The sequence below is a fragment of the Sinohyriopsis cumingii genome, chromosome 9 (assembly GCF_028554795.1).
Source record: "Sinohyriopsis cumingii isolate HCF-2022 chromosome 9, ASM2855479v2, whole genome shotgun sequence".
In the NCBI taxonomy this organism is placed as follows: domain Eukaryota; kingdom Metazoa; phylum Mollusca; class Bivalvia; order Unionida; family Unionidae; genus Sinohyriopsis; species Sinohyriopsis cumingii.
The window spans coordinates 123,080,594-123,098,618 of NC_142969.1; the positions used below are offsets into that span (position 1 = coordinate 123,080,594).

The window sequence follows — 18,025 nt, forward strand, 5'->3', positions numbered from 1 at the left end:
ATTAGTTTTTCACTTGAAAGTTCCTAAACTTGTTGACAAACATTGTATGTTTTAAGATGGAAACTAACTGCATCCTGGCTCTATCATTGTGTCTTACTTGTTAGATAATGTCTTTTACTTGACAAATTTCTCAACCTTCCATTAACATCTGAAGCAGAATCCGTATGATTGTTGTTTTCAATTTTTAATTTGGTTGGATTTATTTATTCAATGTAATCTTAAATTGCTCAATAATATTCTTGGACTGTAACATAAATTTGGATTTATAGAGAATCCAGACAAAGTCAATTTGGATTATATTATTGTGAAATATCAAAAGAATGTTATTACAGTACCACCTCTTCGCCATTGGCACATGAGCGCATTGGAGACTACAGGCATATCAACATATTGAATATCGAATTTTAACTGGAATACAACTAGAATTAAATTTGAACTCTATTCATTTGGATTTGTGATAGAACGTTTAGGACTATGTGGGATTTAATTCACAATACTTTCATGTCTTTTGAAATTTTCACCTTGTTTTCTAGAAAAATACATTATTTTGTTGAATATCACAAGCCTTGTTGGTTTTCGCTCTTTGCTATTACTTAGTTTAAGACCACACCATAGAGTCGAAACAGACTTCTTCGGTCCAGTGCGGTTTGAGGCGGATTTTGGATCGCTTGGATGAGATTCCAGTGTGAAACAATTTATAGTGATGACACACTTGGAAATAATCACTCTAGAGCTCTATTGTGCTAACAATCATGTCAATTGCAATTTTAACAAGTCCATTTTTTGAATGATGTCCGTACACTTCATCAACAACTTCTATCATTTCTCTATACTCTTTAATATAATTTTTGGAAGGTATGTATATGGGTTTGTAAATTATATCGAAAGCTTAGCGAGTATTACCCTGTCGTTTATATTGGTTCAATTCTGGTTCAAAACTATTTTTGATCTTTCAGTAAAACAGCGACTTTTCCACGAGTAAAACGGATCAGACGTATATCCACGACAAGTAAGACTATTGCATTTGTTATTTATGCAGTCTATAAACTAAACAGTTCAGGGACAAAGCTGGTGCTCATTTATTAGTGCCATATCACAGTCATAGAGATTCAATAAATTTTTGAAGCAAATGGTTGATGACATAACGCCTCGCATTTTCCAACGTATGCTTTGTAACATAAATATTTCGCACAAATAATATGCGTATAAAGGAATACATATATAGAGTTTTTATTGTTTTGGTACTTTTGTATTTTTGTGTATTGTAATTTCTTATATTCTTTGATCTCGATCTTTGAGAGTAGGATTTCCATGGGCCCGCGAAGTTGCCTCTTCACCATAAAAAAAAATATTTGATCCAACATCTTGTGTTAATTGTTTGTCTGTTCTTGCACTATTTCTTATCTCTGACTGATGTCTTGTGACTATTCTGTGAAGTTGCATGATTGAGCGACCCGGAGTTTACATCAATGAATCAGAGAATCTCTTGCATAGTGCCACATGGAGGTCATCTTTGAATTTGTTTGCTAGAGTGGCTGGTGTTATCGATCTAATGGTTGGAAGGGGGCTTGGTGTTATCGATCTAAGTGGTTGGGAGGGGGCTGATGCATTGCTGATTCGGGTTGATGCACTTTTGATTTTTTGTCATTGACGTCGCGGTTGACAATATCGGGCTTGTATTTCGGTAATCTGTCAGAGTTAGTGTCAAGACAGTAATGATGCAAACTGCTACATGGGCCATGGCTGGTAGCCACAGTAAACACATTGGAGTTGCTGTTCTTGTATGGGTTCGTTGTAATTTCATCTCTGGCTGCCATTATGTTCTTTAGAACCTTAAAACTTCATGGTTGTAATCCAACTTCCATGGTAAATATATTATAAGACGATCATATTAAACATTCGATAACTTTAAATTTCTAACTGCTAATGATCAAATGTATCTATTTAAGTTTAGAATCATCCTTCATACATGTCTCTGCGCAGCGTCAACCATGTAAGCTGTACTATTTGGTAAAATCTACACGTGTTTAATGAATCGGGTGCTATTTTCAGTAATGAGTGTTCCAAAATCATTTTTAATCTGAAGTACACCAATACAAAAGTGCCTTTATTGTTATCATTTGCGATTAGGATAAGATCTAAAATATTCTTTCTACTAAAATTTTTTATTATTATCAACCAATCACGGGCGTCTAAATCTACATACACTGTATTTTATGTTCACCCTTTGTAGGAGTGGTTCTTTTTATTTTATATATGAATAGTTACGTGAACTCAACATTCAACCTTGATTTACTTGACAAGCCTCTGCGCACGTATCGTAGCAGACTGCACAGGTAAACAGTGTGCATAGTGCACAGGTAAACAGTGTGCATAGTGCACAGGTAAACAGTTTGCATAGTTTTGGTTGTCAAACATTACAGTAATGAATATTAAGTCATATTGGAAGTTCATCTATATCATCATCTGCAATGATGCGTTTCAGGGAACATTTAGTAATGTTTAACCTTGCATGGTATCACCATTAGCAATCTCGGTTTTATGTTTCAAATATGTTGTGATTCTTACAATATCATGCATTAAGTAAGTAAAAGGTCATTGTGATCATCTATATTTGTATGCTTTACTTCACAAAAAGGAGACTTCAGTGTCAGAAATTACCCAAAATGCTACCAAATAATTTAAAACTGGAATCAGTTATGCATACAACAACACAATTAACCAATATAACTGGAAAATATGTGGTTCGAAAACATTTACTGAGTACAATTGCTGTTTCACAAAAAAATCGAGAAGGATTATCGGCAATAAACGGCATGGCTTTTAAAAAACAGAAAGTATGAAATTTATGACCATAAATAACTTTATAAATTATAATCTGTCTAATATATATATATATATATATATATATATATATATATATATATATATATATATATATATATATATATATATATATTCATTTATTTATTTATTGCATATATATTTACCAATGTGCAAACCAGAATGGTGAATATACAGTAACCTAAGTGTAAATGCATATACAGAATCTCACTATATAGACCCATTCTTATTGCAAGCTTGTGCTCAAAAAAAACAACAACATAAAAACCGCGGTTTTTCTGAATCTACGTGTGTTTGGATTATTTGGTATAGCTGGCTGACTTCCAAGAAGGACATTGTACGTTCTAGAATATTTGACAGTGACCAACTAGAAATTTGGAGATACATAATTGACATCAATCAAGAACGTTCAGTACAGAATTACACGAATTAGGTATCCTGTCAAAGAAAGAAAGAAAACTATTTATCAACAGTAGAGCTCAGTTGTTTTTGTTGATATCAATTTTTCTCCTCTGCAATTCAGATTGGAAAAAGTTGTATTTTATGGAAATATCTGGCAGATAAATCCTTGTTGAACGTTGCAGTGGTAGTCATTCATCAGGTAGTTTGTGTAATAACTCCTCATCTCCAGACAACTCTCTCCTCCTAAACCGTCGGGTTGGCCTCCTGACCAGAAGGGGAATGTGCTACCAATGGGGTCACCTTTCACGGATACGCAGTTAGATCCAGATGTGTTAGTATAACCTCCAATCCAGAAATGTTCGCACGTTCCTGAAAAGACGAAAATGCTTTTAGAACTATTCAAAATACCATGTAGTGCTGATAAGCACAGTGGTACGTACTTCGTTTTAACGTCAACGTTTACTGTCATTATTTAGGTCATAGTTTATTACATGCAACTCTGTACTAAAGCACTAAAGCTTAAAAAGCGATGTTGTAAGAATTTCAAAGCAAAATTGGCAGGATGGAATGCTGGATAGATCAAGAGATTATTTTTTTCCCTCTTGCACCACAATATAGGTTTTGACATACGTACGTTTTCCTATGTCAAACCGGGCTTCAATATTTGTCTCCTTTAAAATGTACACATTATGAGGAGTAATGATAGACTGTATGTTAATTATGCCAAAATAAGAAAATTTTTAGAAACTTTGATGGAACGCAATTTATAAACAAAAATGACCATATCGTTTAATAAATTTCGTGTTTTGTGGCTTTTATTGTTTACGCATTTTACATAATTTTACTGTGTAGTACTTGTGTTTAAATTTACTTGGACAATGATTTATCTTCTTAACATGTTTCTATTTTTTATCTTTAAATTTTAGAACCTATCTTTATATATGCACAATAAAGCTAGCATTGTGCTGCTGTGCACCTTATACATACATACATACATACATACATACATACATACATACATACAATTACTGACAACCACCTTAAAGATGCCATTTTGTAAGAAACCTTATTGAAGATCGATTCTCTGGAAAAACAAAAACAAACTTACCACAAAACTACTATGCCTGCTAAACGTGGTAAAATCACACAAAGGTACTACTTTTTATGTCTTCCCACCCTGTCTTTTACGTCTTCGTTTTTCATACAAGCTTGTGTATTGCGACATAACTTCCCATCCCGACCTTTAAAAAGTTTGCGTTAATGATATAAGCATAAGGTTTTTGACACATTTGCCAAACAGTCCTTAACAAAAACACTTCTTATGAGATTATTGCTACTTCTCACACTGTCTGGATGAGGTGTTTGCATGTAACAGTGGCACATCAAGGCACAGGTATTTACTAAAATAATGAATTCAACTGAATTTAAATCACATACGCGGGATAAATTGTCTAATGTACCAACTTCAAATATGGACCAAATATATTTCTATTGTTTGTATTGGTAATTCGATTAGTTGTCCCAAAATATATTCTATTTCTTGTATTGAAAATACCATAAGTTGACCAAAATATGAAGCATATAATAGATACGGATACCTTTATATCCAAAGCCATCTTTTTAATGTGGCCTAAACACGATATATTTTAGACCATATGAACAATACAATACAATACAATACAATACAATACAATACAATATAATGCAATGCAATGCCATATCATACCATACCATACCATACCACATAATACAATACAATACAATACAATACAATACAATACAATACAATACAAGACGTTATTAAAAAAATTGCATGATAAGGTATCCAGGGAGAAAAATAAGTCTCATTAGTCGTGACAACTATCCATACTTACCCTCATTTGGTTTAGCGAGGTCTCGGAAGAACTGATATGTACACTCATCAGGAATCATGAGGTCGCCACCTTCATTTTGACAGGTTTGTCTGGCATCTGACCAGGATTTACATTGATTGGATTCAAATCTATAACAGAATTTTCCATACGTTTTCTTTTCGTACATGTGATAACCCTCGGGACACTTCACTGAAATAAATAAATAAATAAATAATAAATAAATAAAATATCGAACTACACATTTAACTATCTCTACACCTGGTAAATAATTTACATACCTTCCTACCTGAACACAAATCTAACTACCTACTTACCTAACTGCATAATGCATACATTCTAACTCAAGTATAGGTTTAGTGGACGTTTGTATTGTTTCATTTCTTTAATAAATTCATTGGCATGTTTGCATATTTTAAATCTTCACATTCATTCGCCTCATGATGTACTTCTAACTACGTCATTTCGTTGCAGTAGTGTCACAAATCAGCAATTTGTGTAGCATACATTGTGATGATCATTTATATTGATTATTGTCAATAATATATCGGACCGAACGGATAATTCGTATTTGATCTTCAGATTCTTCAACATTATGTAACTGCTTTTGAAACCCGAAGACTCAGATTCAGATTTACAAAAGACACCAGTTTGCAGTTTCGTACTACACGTCTGAACCCATGTTGACTTGGAAGCAAAGGGAATTTCTATAATTCGTTATTAGTTCATAAATTCACAACACCTCATTATCATCGATCCGGGCTTTCTTTGTGCGAAATAGGAGCCTGTTTTCTGTATGGCAGTTGTAGGGATTTTATATTTCTCATTGAGGATTTTACCGCCTTTAAGAGATCGCGGAAACGCCTCTACCGTTATGGGAAAGAAGAAAAACATGCACATTTTACATTTACTCACGTTGTGGGCAGGTCAGGCATTCCTTGATTTTGTCCAATGTTTCATTCAGCATTTGGAAGCCATCGATTATTATGGTTCCAAATTCTTTTTGCCCTGATAGCAAAACGTATAACTGTTCATTCATAACCTCTAGGGCGGTTTCTAGTCTTGAAACTTTGGTGAGTATTTCACTGGCTTGGTGAACTGGAATTTGTTTTGTATCCTCCAGCGGAGCTATAACTATAAATTAAATACTCAAAATAAAAGATAGTTTTAGAATATAAATTGCTCAAATATTGACGTAAGATATTTAAATAGTCGCAAATATATACGCTGTCGTTTTATTTTGATTTTCTTTGTCCTTCTTGGGTTACAGGAATAATACAATACGTTGTGATCTATGTCTCTTCGTGAAGCATTATGTCCAATATTAGCGCCGTCTATCGTATATGTAAACTTATTTGAGGTTACACAGACAACTGATAGATCAAGTTGACAGACAAACTAACATGATTGCTTACAATATATAGATATGTTTCGGGATTATATAAAAATGCATTTCTATTTCGTTTATAACTCGGGAAACACATCCTTATCTTACTAAAATAAACCAGATTGCTTGACGAATTCGATCAATCAATTTTAAAATATTTTTCTGACACAAGAAAGAGAATGGACGAGTCATTCTTGAATGTGTTTTTCTGCTAGTAGACGAGGAATACGATGGACTGTAAGTCATATTTAGCCTTAGTTCATGCACTGAAGATGAAAGATAGCGGATACTAAATCATAATGTTTGTTGTTGTTTTACTCGTTTTCCGTACGAAAGAAGACCGTGTATCAAAGGACTAATTCTGGATCGCGGCAGATAGTTTGGGACAGTGCGCTAAACGTCTCACGGTTCTAATATGGACGAATGGCAATAAGTCTAGAAATAGGTGAGCATAAATATAATATATATTGGTTTGTCTGGCCAAGATTGGTTGATATTGAAAATAAGATTGTATTAAAAGGACACTTTATAGAGCGTGTCTTATTGGTAACTTAATAACAGAGACTTTGCTTTATTGGTTGAACTTCAGACCTTTAAAATCTCAATACTGAAATCAGGACCGGACTGTTTGATGCGAAATTGAAAGCATATATTTCAAAGACACGAAAATCCAGAAAATGGCGCGACTCATATGGTTTTTCTCTAATCAGAAATGGTTATGAAAGATATGGCTATTGGTTCGATTATGATCATTCAGAAATTTAAGTCAGAAATTGAAAGTTAGTGAATTTTTAATATCAGGACCTTTGTATAGGTTTACTATGCGAACTGATTGAGTTCCGATTGTCCTATGGAGAAGAACAAACCTATGGTGATTTCACATAGGCATGTACAAATAAGTGTACTATAAATGTAAAACTTATGGTTATCTTTCTTGATAATACGCCAATGAATACCTTTTGTAAACCTCAGAGTGACTGTCAGTGGAATGTTAAACACAGTTCGATATGACAAGTGTTCCCATGAAAGGTGACAGGGAGCAGTTTGTAATGTGTGTAGATTTGACTATTCTAGGTATAGTATTTTGCACATTGCTTACTATCTATACAATCAGACACATAAAGTTGATATAATTTAACATTTAAAGTGTACTTATGGCCAGCAATGTAATATTTCCTAGTTGTGTTATGAACCGTTATGCTTCAGATATGATCAGTTTAGTCTCTACCAGCATGCTTAATGGTGATGAAGTTTCATGACTTTGTCTTCCACCAGTTTCTTTCAGTGAATGTTTTGGAACTTCATAGTTTGCATTTTCATTAAATTATGCATACCTTTACTTTAGTTTTAAGTTATATATGCTGTTGGTACTTTCTGTCACAGAAATCTCGTTTTCTTTTATAACATATGAACATATAGATGGTGACCTTGTTCTTTTACTCATTAATTGCAAAATATCACAAGACCGATAGTATATTTCAATCATGCATTGAAATGTGTTAAACGGGGATAGCAAAACAGGTAATTCTTTATCAGAGAACATTTTCATTCACTTGTTTTCTAAGATTTCTCACAAGAAGCTCGAATACTTAAATGTTGCCTGCAATTGACCATTGTTATATTTGATCTATATGAACTTGCAATATAATCTAATATTCAGTAATGTAATCTTTAACAAGCAGAGTTATGCAAATCTTTGACAAGCAGAGTTATGCAAATCTTTGACAAGCAGAGTTATGCAAATCTTTGACAAGCAGAACTATATACACTGTTTACTTACGCATTTTACTTCTATTAATAGGTTTCTCAAGTAAATCAAGGGTGGATATCTGACTCACAGTGCTAATGACATGGACGAATGACAGAATATAATTGGATCAATATAAAACAGAGCATAAATCTGTCCGGCTGGCCAGATTGGCTCATAATGAAAGCAAGATTTTAGTAGAAAATATATATTGAAAGCTTAGCCTAGTTGTAACTAACAAAACAACAGGGTTATTATTATATTGATATAACTTAATTCTTTTGAAAACTCATTACTAAAATTAGCAGCTGGCTCTTTTGCACAGAATTAAATGCACGTGATTCAAATACATTTAAATCCAGAAAATGCCGCAGCTCATATGTTTTTTATACACCGATGCTGTCATCACGGATGTGTTTATACTGAAAAAATATAGGTGTCATCATGGGCATTCAGAGATTTAAAGTTATTGAATTTTTAGTAACATGTTGTTTGCATATGTATCCTAATAGAATTGAACTAGTACCACGAGTTGTAACATGCAACCATGATCGACCTTAAACAAGTGGGTAGGTGGAAACGATCGGTTTCCTCTATGAATGGTCAGATAATAATAATAATAATAATAATAATAATAATAAAATGATAATAATAATGAGGACTTTGTATAGCGCCTAATCTTTAGAAGCTCTAAGCGCTTTACAATATTAGAAAACACTTATAAGATAAAAAAATCATATAATGATATGATTCCAAAAACAAACATCATGAAATTAGAAAACATTAAAAAAAAACATGCTGAGAATATTTAAGGTAGGAAACATTGTTAGGTCTTTATGTTTGTTCTTGCAGTCGAAATAAGTGAGTTTTGAGAGCTCTCTTGAATGTGATCACTGTGTATTTGTGTCTATGATGACATGTTTATCTAAGTTCCTTGGCTTACAATTCATGCGTACTTATGCCAGTATTGTCTTATAGATCTTCGATAATGCAAATAGGCCTACTATCTATCATTAATGAGATTGTATTTCATATTTAACATTTTACATACCTAGTTTGCCTTGCCTCTGTGTTGTTGCTGGTGCTGCCAAGACCATGAAGAAGACAGCTAAAATGGGTCCATAAGCTAGGAGCATTGTGATGCTGTGTTTGCTTCAACTTATATTCGAAATTAAAGTTTCAAGCAAGCTACTTTAAATATTACTGACGATGAAATATTTATATATGGCTGTTTAAACTAATTGAATTAATGAATGCGTCATACAGTTTAAGGAAGGTCAGAAAGATTTTCTTGATACATCCTGTTATCAAAATTTACGAACCTAGTATTTACCACTGAATGTTTAAAAACAAGAAGTCTGGGACATATCTACTACTTTCCCACGCAATATGGCACGCTCCCGTGAATGTTTAAGGCTCCAGTGTTGATTCCTGCAAGTATTATCTGATTTGGTACAAATACCTGATAAAAATAGCGTATGTTATTCAGAAGCAATTATTTTATATATCTCGCTTATGATATCTATGAGAGCCAGTGTATACTATTGGACCTGAATCCATTCAAACTGGAGGGAGAAAAAGACTGGGTTTTTTTTGGTTGTCTTTCCTGCAAAACAGTTTGTGAGTTTGGTGCTTCTGTTGAACTATGGTCAGACGGCTTGGATTTCAGTAAAATGTAGACGCGATTAATGGGTTTGTACACTGTAAGAATGCAATCAAGTGTAGCGGTTGTATAAGATAAAAGGAAATATGACCATGTCTCTGGTATGTATGTATGTGTGTGTGTGTGTGTGTGTGTGTGTGTGTGTGTGTGCATGCGAAAATTAGCATAAGTTAGTTAATAGTGTGGATATGCATTTCAGTCGTATAAATGCAAGTTTAAGAAATTTTATTTTGACAATAAAATTGTAAATTTTTATACACCAGTCCAAATAGGTAATGAAGTATTTACGTACAACTACAAACGTCGTTATATACAATTAGATACAAAACTAAGGAACTAAATTATTTCTAAAGCAAAATGCACATTACAATAAATATTTGTACGGCTTATGAAAATTATAAAAGCTGCAGCTCCGGTGGCCTAGTGGTTAGAGCTTCCGCATCGGATGCGGTAGCTCGTGGGTTCGATCCCCGGCCGAGTCATACCAAAGACTTGCAAAATTTGTACTAATAGCTGCCTCGCTTGGCGCTCAGCATTAAGAGGTTAGTGTTAGGACTGGTCGGCCTAGTGTCAGGATAATGTGACGGGATAAGACATCATGCTACATGTCTGCGGCATCATGCCCCAGTGCTAGACTTCACTAGAGACAACCACACTGGAGGCATCGTAGCGATATGACTGAAAAATTGTTAAAGCTACGTAAAAACCCAAACCTCACACATATACTCCACGATTGCTCTCTTCGTACTTCAATCAATCTCTCACTGTATCGATCTCAAAATTATGGAGTACATTTTCTATACGCGTCTTCATGTAAATTTAAGATTTCTTTAGAGTAGGATTACTAGTTTTAGCTGATGTATATGCGTATGTATTCTGTATTAACTTTATGAGACTATATGAGACTTAGCGGGAATGCCAAATAAGTTTAAATAATCCTTATAATAATAATAATACTAATAATACTAATACTAATACTACTACTACTATTATTATTATTATTATTATTATTATTGCAAGCTTGTCTGTTAAAGCTACATTAAAAATCAAAATCACACACACACACACACACACTCATGGATTATTACACATATTATCCAATTTCGTACTTGCAGAGAAACTGACAAACTAAAACCATATGTATTAGCATCCATTAATCCGTCCATCCATCTCGATCCATTCATCCCTCTATCCTTCCATGCAAAGCCCCATCCACCCACCAAGCCTCCATCAATCCATCCATACATACACATTCAAAACTATTATTTGATTTTCATATAAGCAGTGACAGTTTCCATCACAGTTTAGACAAATTCTAAAGATCAGTTCATTCGTTTAGAAATAAATACCTCTCTAGGTATTCGTGTTTGAAAGAGTTAATAGTTTTCGAATTTTTTTAATGACAATTCTAACCTCTTTCGTAGAACTGAGCAGAAATATGGGAATGTATTTAGAACCATTTCTGATTTTGCATTCGGAAATACCTTTCATTTGTATTGCTTTTGTACCACTTTAACCAAAATAATAAAACAACCCGACTCATTTTTAGTAATTGGAAGGTTGATCGTTCAAGATTTGAATTTTCAAAAAAAGTAAGATAATGCTGAATTGTCATTGTTTTTGATTTGCTGAAATGTATTTTACTTCATGTTGAATATCTGAGTTTTGGGTCAGTGTCACAGAATACATTTATTTTGTGTGCTTGACATTTGTCCATGCTTGAAGATTGATTTTGGTGCGTATCTACTTTGTGTCTGGTTTGTAATTTATAAATAGATGGGTTTGATTTCACGACGTAGCATTGACTATGACGCTAGATGGTTTTATCAATGATAATGCGACATAGGTCAAGTGGGGAGGTATACAACGATATAGGTCAAGCGGAGATGTATATTATAAAAGTGGGACATATATAGGTCAAGTGAGGATGTATATAACGACATAGGTCAAGTGGGGATGTATATAACGACATATGTCAAGTGGGGATCTATGTAACCACACAGGTCAAGTGGATTTGTATACAACGACATAGGTCAAGTGGGGATGTATATATGTGTATAACGATATAGGTTAAGTGATGATGTATATAACGACGTAGGTCAAGTGAGGATGTATATAACGACATAGGTCAAGTAAGGGGACATAGGTCAAGTGGGGATGTATATAAGGACATAGGTCAAGTGGGGATGTATATAAGGACATAGGTCAAGTAGTGATGTATATAAGGACATAGGTCAAGTAGTGATGTATATAAGGACATAGGTCAAGTGGGATGTATATGACGACATAGGTAAAGTGAGGATATATATAACGACATAGGTCAAGTGGGGTTGTATATAACGGTATAGGTCCAGTGATGATGTATATAACGTTCAGATCAACAAGATGATTCATTCCGGTTTTAATATCAGCCTGGTATCACTTTAAGTTTTATTCAGTTATAAATTGTCAGGAATTATGTATTCAAAATACGCATTGGAATTACACAGTGCTCATTAACGTCTGGACTTAAACACTATTTTGCGATAATTTTGAACTCATTGAAAGACATTTTGGATCATATATTTGATATTGTGAAACTGTGGTACATGAAGAAAAATTGTAGATCTGGACATTCAAGATCTGAAATTAATTCGGAACACTCTAGACTTATGGACTGGGTAGAGAACTTTTATTATTATGTTTTAGATTTAATTCACAATACTTCAAATTCCTTTTAAACATATTACTTTTTTGTATTCTAGGAAAATAAATTATTTATTGAATTTTGGTTTACCTTTTTCTGTTACTTAGTTTATGATCATACAGTCGTAACAGGCAAGCTTTGGCAGAGGCATACCCATGATGCTGTATAAATTGTCAACTCTGGTACAAACGATATGTGAAAAAGTGAAGAAAATCAGAAATGTATAGGCATTGTATAACTTATAAATCGCTTGAGCTTCATTAAATGTTCAAGCCTATTTTTCAAATTCCAGTGTTCCTTAAAATTGTATCATTGAGTTATATACACAAATATCGAACAAGTTGTAACGCAGTAATTGCACAGTTATGTTATCTAATTATAAAGTTATTTTATATACATTTATGTATATGTCTGTTTTTCTGCTAAATAGCACGATTGTCTTGACTGTAAAATCACGCATTGCGGGCTGACCTTGTATTTCTCTGGAAGGATAGATAGTTTCATATGTGTATGCATGTCTGTGTGCCATCGCTACCAATTTATTAACATCTATCTCTCTTATGAATTAAATCACATAAAAGGGATCCATAATGTAAAATGGACATCGACAAGACTTATTATATATGCAGAATAACACGAAAGATCACTCGTATTCAAATCACTCGTGTAACTTAAAAGCGTGCTTTAAAGAAGAAGGCTAGGGCCAATATGTTTAGTCGACGCTAGGGTATGGGTGTAAACCTTTTGTTTTATTCAAAGCTTGTAGAGGAAAAAATAAAAAATAAAAGAAGCTGACCTTTTACCCCACAGAATAAATTATCTTCGATTCCTAATGTGACACCCCAAGTATGAACCGGAAACACCAAGGGGTTAAGGAAATAAGATGACCAATTATGAACCGGAAACATCAAGAGGTTACGGAAATAAGATGACCAAGTATGAACCGGAAACATCAAGGGGTTACGGAAATAAGATGACCAAGTATGAACCGGAAACATCAAGGGGTTACGGAAATAAGATGACGAAGTGTGAAGCGTGTGTCAGTCAGTCATACATACATACATACATACATACATACATGAACACTGTTCTAATTTAAAACATACATTTAGCATAAAGTACAGTCTTGTTTCTGTCAACATGAAAACGTGATGATTCATATACTCTGAGTTGAAGGAAGCACGTTTGACATTGATTTGGATTGGTATGGACGAGGAAAGCACGCTTCCTAAGATTTAGTTGGATATTGTTAAAGAAAGCAAGCCACACACTTGATTTGGTTGGATATGGTTGAAGAATGCACGCCACACGCTGATTTGGTTGGATATAGTGTCTATACTGTTATCTAATACAGCTTGAAAACCAACGTTCTCACGGTCGATATGCGTTTACCACTTACAAGTAAATAATTTAACACCGGTGTTTACAGCTAATCTTATCAAAAACATATTTTAATAGAAATAGAAAACCATGCAAGTACACACATAACTAATTCAAAAGAAAAAATATGCAATAAGAAAATTATTTTATACTTGTTTGAGTTAAATATTTATATGATGTACCTTTTATATTTTAGAATGACAGTTATTTTATTTATATTATTTTAATGTATCTTTTGCACAAATTACATATAAAATAAAAATTTAAATCCTTGTGTACAATTGTCGGGCTCGTAACTGTGCATTATAAAGTGTGCTACAGCAAGAGCGAAGTTCAGAGTGTTTGTACATGTAGAAGAATGGACGGATGAATGGAAGAGACGAACGACTGACATAAGGGCTGATATATAAATCGATACAAATAAATAATTTAGATTATATTTTTAGGTTCTGGTTCACATACAAAAAAATACTATTTGACAGTCTTCAAAAGAGAAGATAGTGCCTGGTAGCATGTCATATACAAAATCTGAGGGTAAACGACATCAATAGAAAAATATATGCTGTTCAGTTGCAAAACAGATAAAAAGATTTTACAAAACAGAATCTTGAAATAAATTAACAAAAGCATGGCTATAGCTCTAAAATACACCTTTTTAAAAGAAAAAGTGCTTAGCATTGCGAATTTACAAACACAAGCTGATAAAACTGGTTAAAAATATCAAATGTATGGAGGGTGGCAAAGAATGCGCATTCATGTTTTTCTTCTTTGCAGGTCTCAAAATTGACGTAAGCAATTTTCCTTGATGTGATTGGTACGCTAGTAAATTACTAGCGGAACTAGAGGGTTTTATATAGTGATATTTTTCTTAATTCAAAATACAAAATGTGCTGGTGGACATTGAAAATAGCCTGATAGTTGTTAGCTTAAAATATTACAACTATCAAATGCTGTTAAAAACGGAAAAAGTTGATTTTGAGATCTGATTTGACAACACGAGCAACATGATTCATTTTGTAAACTGTTCGTTATAACGATTTTTTGCAGATCTTTACAAAGGAATCAGACCTGAAATCTATAGTAGATTCTAAACTTTACAGTGTTTGCCTTCTACCTACAAGTGGAATATTAGACGATACATAGGACATGATATTGTAATTGAAGGATATACTATTTGGACATGATTGGGTTATACGGCTATAAAACAAATTGTTATGTAACGAGGACAAATCTATAAAACATTCGTATATGTGAAACACCCACACAAGCGAGGTTGAATATTCATTAAAATTGTTTAAGTAAGATAAACCCTTCCCAATAAAAGTTAGCATTGAGCAATTCATAACATGGTGTGTGTTTGTGTGTGTGTGTCTGTTAAGTCCTGTTCTTTCAGGTCATCTCGAGTCTTAAGAGCTTTTCTGGCTCAGCGTGTAGGGCGTGCTTGAGTGTCGGTAGTTGTGTTTGGACGAATTTACTCTACAAATAAATACGTTGGGTAGGACGAAACCGAGGTAATTTGCTCCTTATAAATTAAACAGGGAGTGGAAATCGTTAGGGATCGATATTCTTAGTCTTCTAAGCTCAGTTTCTTTGAAGAAATCAGATTTTCAAAATATCTTGGAATCTCATGTCATACAAGATATAATTATTTTTAACCAATAAAATGCATGAAATTTCCATAGCTTGGAAAATGAAACTAAACAGTATCTTCCGTAAATTAAATAACGAGCATGGCAAATAAAACTGTGTATTGCATAAAATACTGTGTCATTGAGGAACCGGTTAGTCCCTTCGAGGTGTATATAAAATGGTTCTCGCTATAAAATACCAGCTTCCCTATGTTTTAGCATCATCACCAACATTATTAAGGGGATCTTTGTGTATATCAAAAGAGTGGTCGGGTGGTCCACTACATTGATAAATTCGTCGAGGAGGGATGGAGAGTTTCTTAGAGATGAAGCAGCACAAAAGCGAATTCAAGTAACTTACTAGAGATAATTGTCACAAAAATGAAACGTTATGTCCCGAAGGTATCAGCTCAAATCCTTGTATTTTAGCCACGTCACTGCATTAGGTATTAACACATTGTAATTCTTGTACTTAAGACAGTCAAGGAAGAAAATTAATTTTTAATTCCAAATTCGAAAATTTAAAATCAGGTTTTCAGTATCATTTGAATAATGTGTAAATCTGGAAATACAGACAAAATGTGTATGCGAAAATGTTTATGATTTCACCTTCATTCTTAGCAAAATTATAGAATATTACAATTTGAGTCTGAGTTCAATGTTTGTGTTTAGAAAGTTTGGTGACTAAAATCAGACGCTAGAACATTCTCGACTTTTTCCTTCCAGAAATATATTCTGAACAGCTGTTGATCACAAGGCACACTATGGTCTCACATGGAGATAGAATCATAATAAGACCACTGTCAGCCTTTACTGTCGCAACATATGGAATACACTCCACCAGAGGCGAAATACCAAACACATTATATGTATGAGCATTCCTATAACAACGTACGAGGTTATTTCTCGACTTGACGAAAATGGCCGAGTGATGACATAATTGTTGGTCCAGGCCCGGAGATCACGAAATTTCGACCTTCCTTTTCTATCTTAGTTTGAGGAATAGTTCTGACGAATGGCGCTTCATTTTTATATTCGTGTCTGACTGGATGATACAAAAGACTAAATCTCCAGCTCCCGCTCAGGAATTTGTGATCTCCAGTCCTTGTTTCGACATATTATACCTTCTGAGATTGCATTAGAGTTTGCAATGCTGTGGCAGTCAATCACAGAATATTTTACAGTTGTAATGTTTTCATTTATTGACTGAAAACGAAACATCAGTCTTAAACGTAAGGTAATACATTTGAATTTCTTTCTTGGTTCTTGCAATTCGTATCACAAATGACGGAATGTATCAGGTAGTGAGATGAATATTCGTGTCGAGTCTGTAAATGACAAGTGGATGGAACCAGTACCTCCATTATGTACCTTTAACACTGACTCAGTCAAACACGTTTTTCTTCAACTGCGAAGTCATAACATTTACACATATCATTCACCGAGCTTTAAATAGATATGATCAATAAATCATCGCAGCAGTCAACACCATATCAATTACGAAAAAAATTAAATAAATTTTTAAAAGCAATAATTTAATTCACTCTTTTCAAGGTTCAAATAAAAATATATGTCATCAACAATGAAAGAGATAGAAAAAATAAAATAAAACAAATCCGCTCAACAAAACAATCCAAACAATATACAACACTATTAATATATATATATATATATATATATATATATATATATATATATATATATATATATATATATATATATATATATATATATATATATATATATATATATATATATATATGTGTGTGTGTGTGTGTGTGTGTGTGTGTGTGTGTGTGTAAAGAGTGTGGGCATCGTTCGATATAAATAAGGAAGTTATTACTCTTCTCTGGGTACAAATCTTCATGAAGATATTTAACAGGAAATAATATTTCGTTCTGTCAGAATAGTTCAATAGGTATGTGTATGACTAGACGGGTGGAACAGGCCAATACGTAGAGGCTATATCATGCAGGAGGTGGGTGAGTGGGTGCGGTTGAATAGGCCAATACGTAGCGGCTATATTGTGCAGGAGTTAGATGAGTGGGTGGCATTGAATAGGCCAAAAGTAGCAACTATATCGGGCAGGAGCTGGATACGCGTTGGTGTGGAACAATAGGTAGTAGCGATAATGGGCAAATGGAGAAGTAGTGGGCGGGTAGAACAGGCCAACATGTAGTAGCTATAACGTTAAAGAGGCTGGTCGTGTAGGCGGGGTAGAAGAGTTGAAAACTTATTCGTGTACACTTGTGCGTCTCGTGATTGGCCAAGAGCGTCAAGTATTGACCATGTATTTTCAGTGTTTGTAATGACCGTTTCGTTGATAGCCAGCATAAAAATGTTTTGTATCATGATTAGTTCTAAAATTGTCAAGAAAAGAATATGACAGTACGTTTCTCAAAAAACGACTGCTACTA

The 18,025-nt window shown here is 33.8% G+C and overlaps 1 protein-coding gene across 2 annotated transcripts; it reads right to left on the reverse strand.

Moving 5' to 3' along the window:
• Positions 1 to 2,609: 2,609 nt before the first annotated feature.
• Positions 2,610 to 9,461, reverse strand: LOC149792824 (perlucin-like). 2 transcript variants are annotated; one of them, XM_089971291.1, is made up of 4 exons: positions 9,303 to 9,461; positions 6,033 to 6,251; positions 5,121 to 5,309; positions 2,610 to 3,615 (listed from the first exon to the last, which is right to left on the reverse strand). In XM_089971291.1, the coding sequence occupies exons 1-4, from the start codon at positions 9,385 to 9,387 to the stop codon at positions 3,386 to 3,388; spliced, it is 723 nt and encodes a 240-aa protein (XP_089827417.1). In that variant the 5' UTR covers positions 9,388 to 9,461; the 3' UTR covers positions 2,610 to 3,385. The 2 variants fall into 2 exon arrangements, with proteins under 2 accessions (XP_089827417.1, XP_089827418.1); XM_089971292.1 differs by having other exon boundaries at positions 6,033 to 6,245; positions 9,303 to 9,458.
• Between the last annotated feature and the right edge of the window lie 8,564 nt (positions 9,462 to 18,025).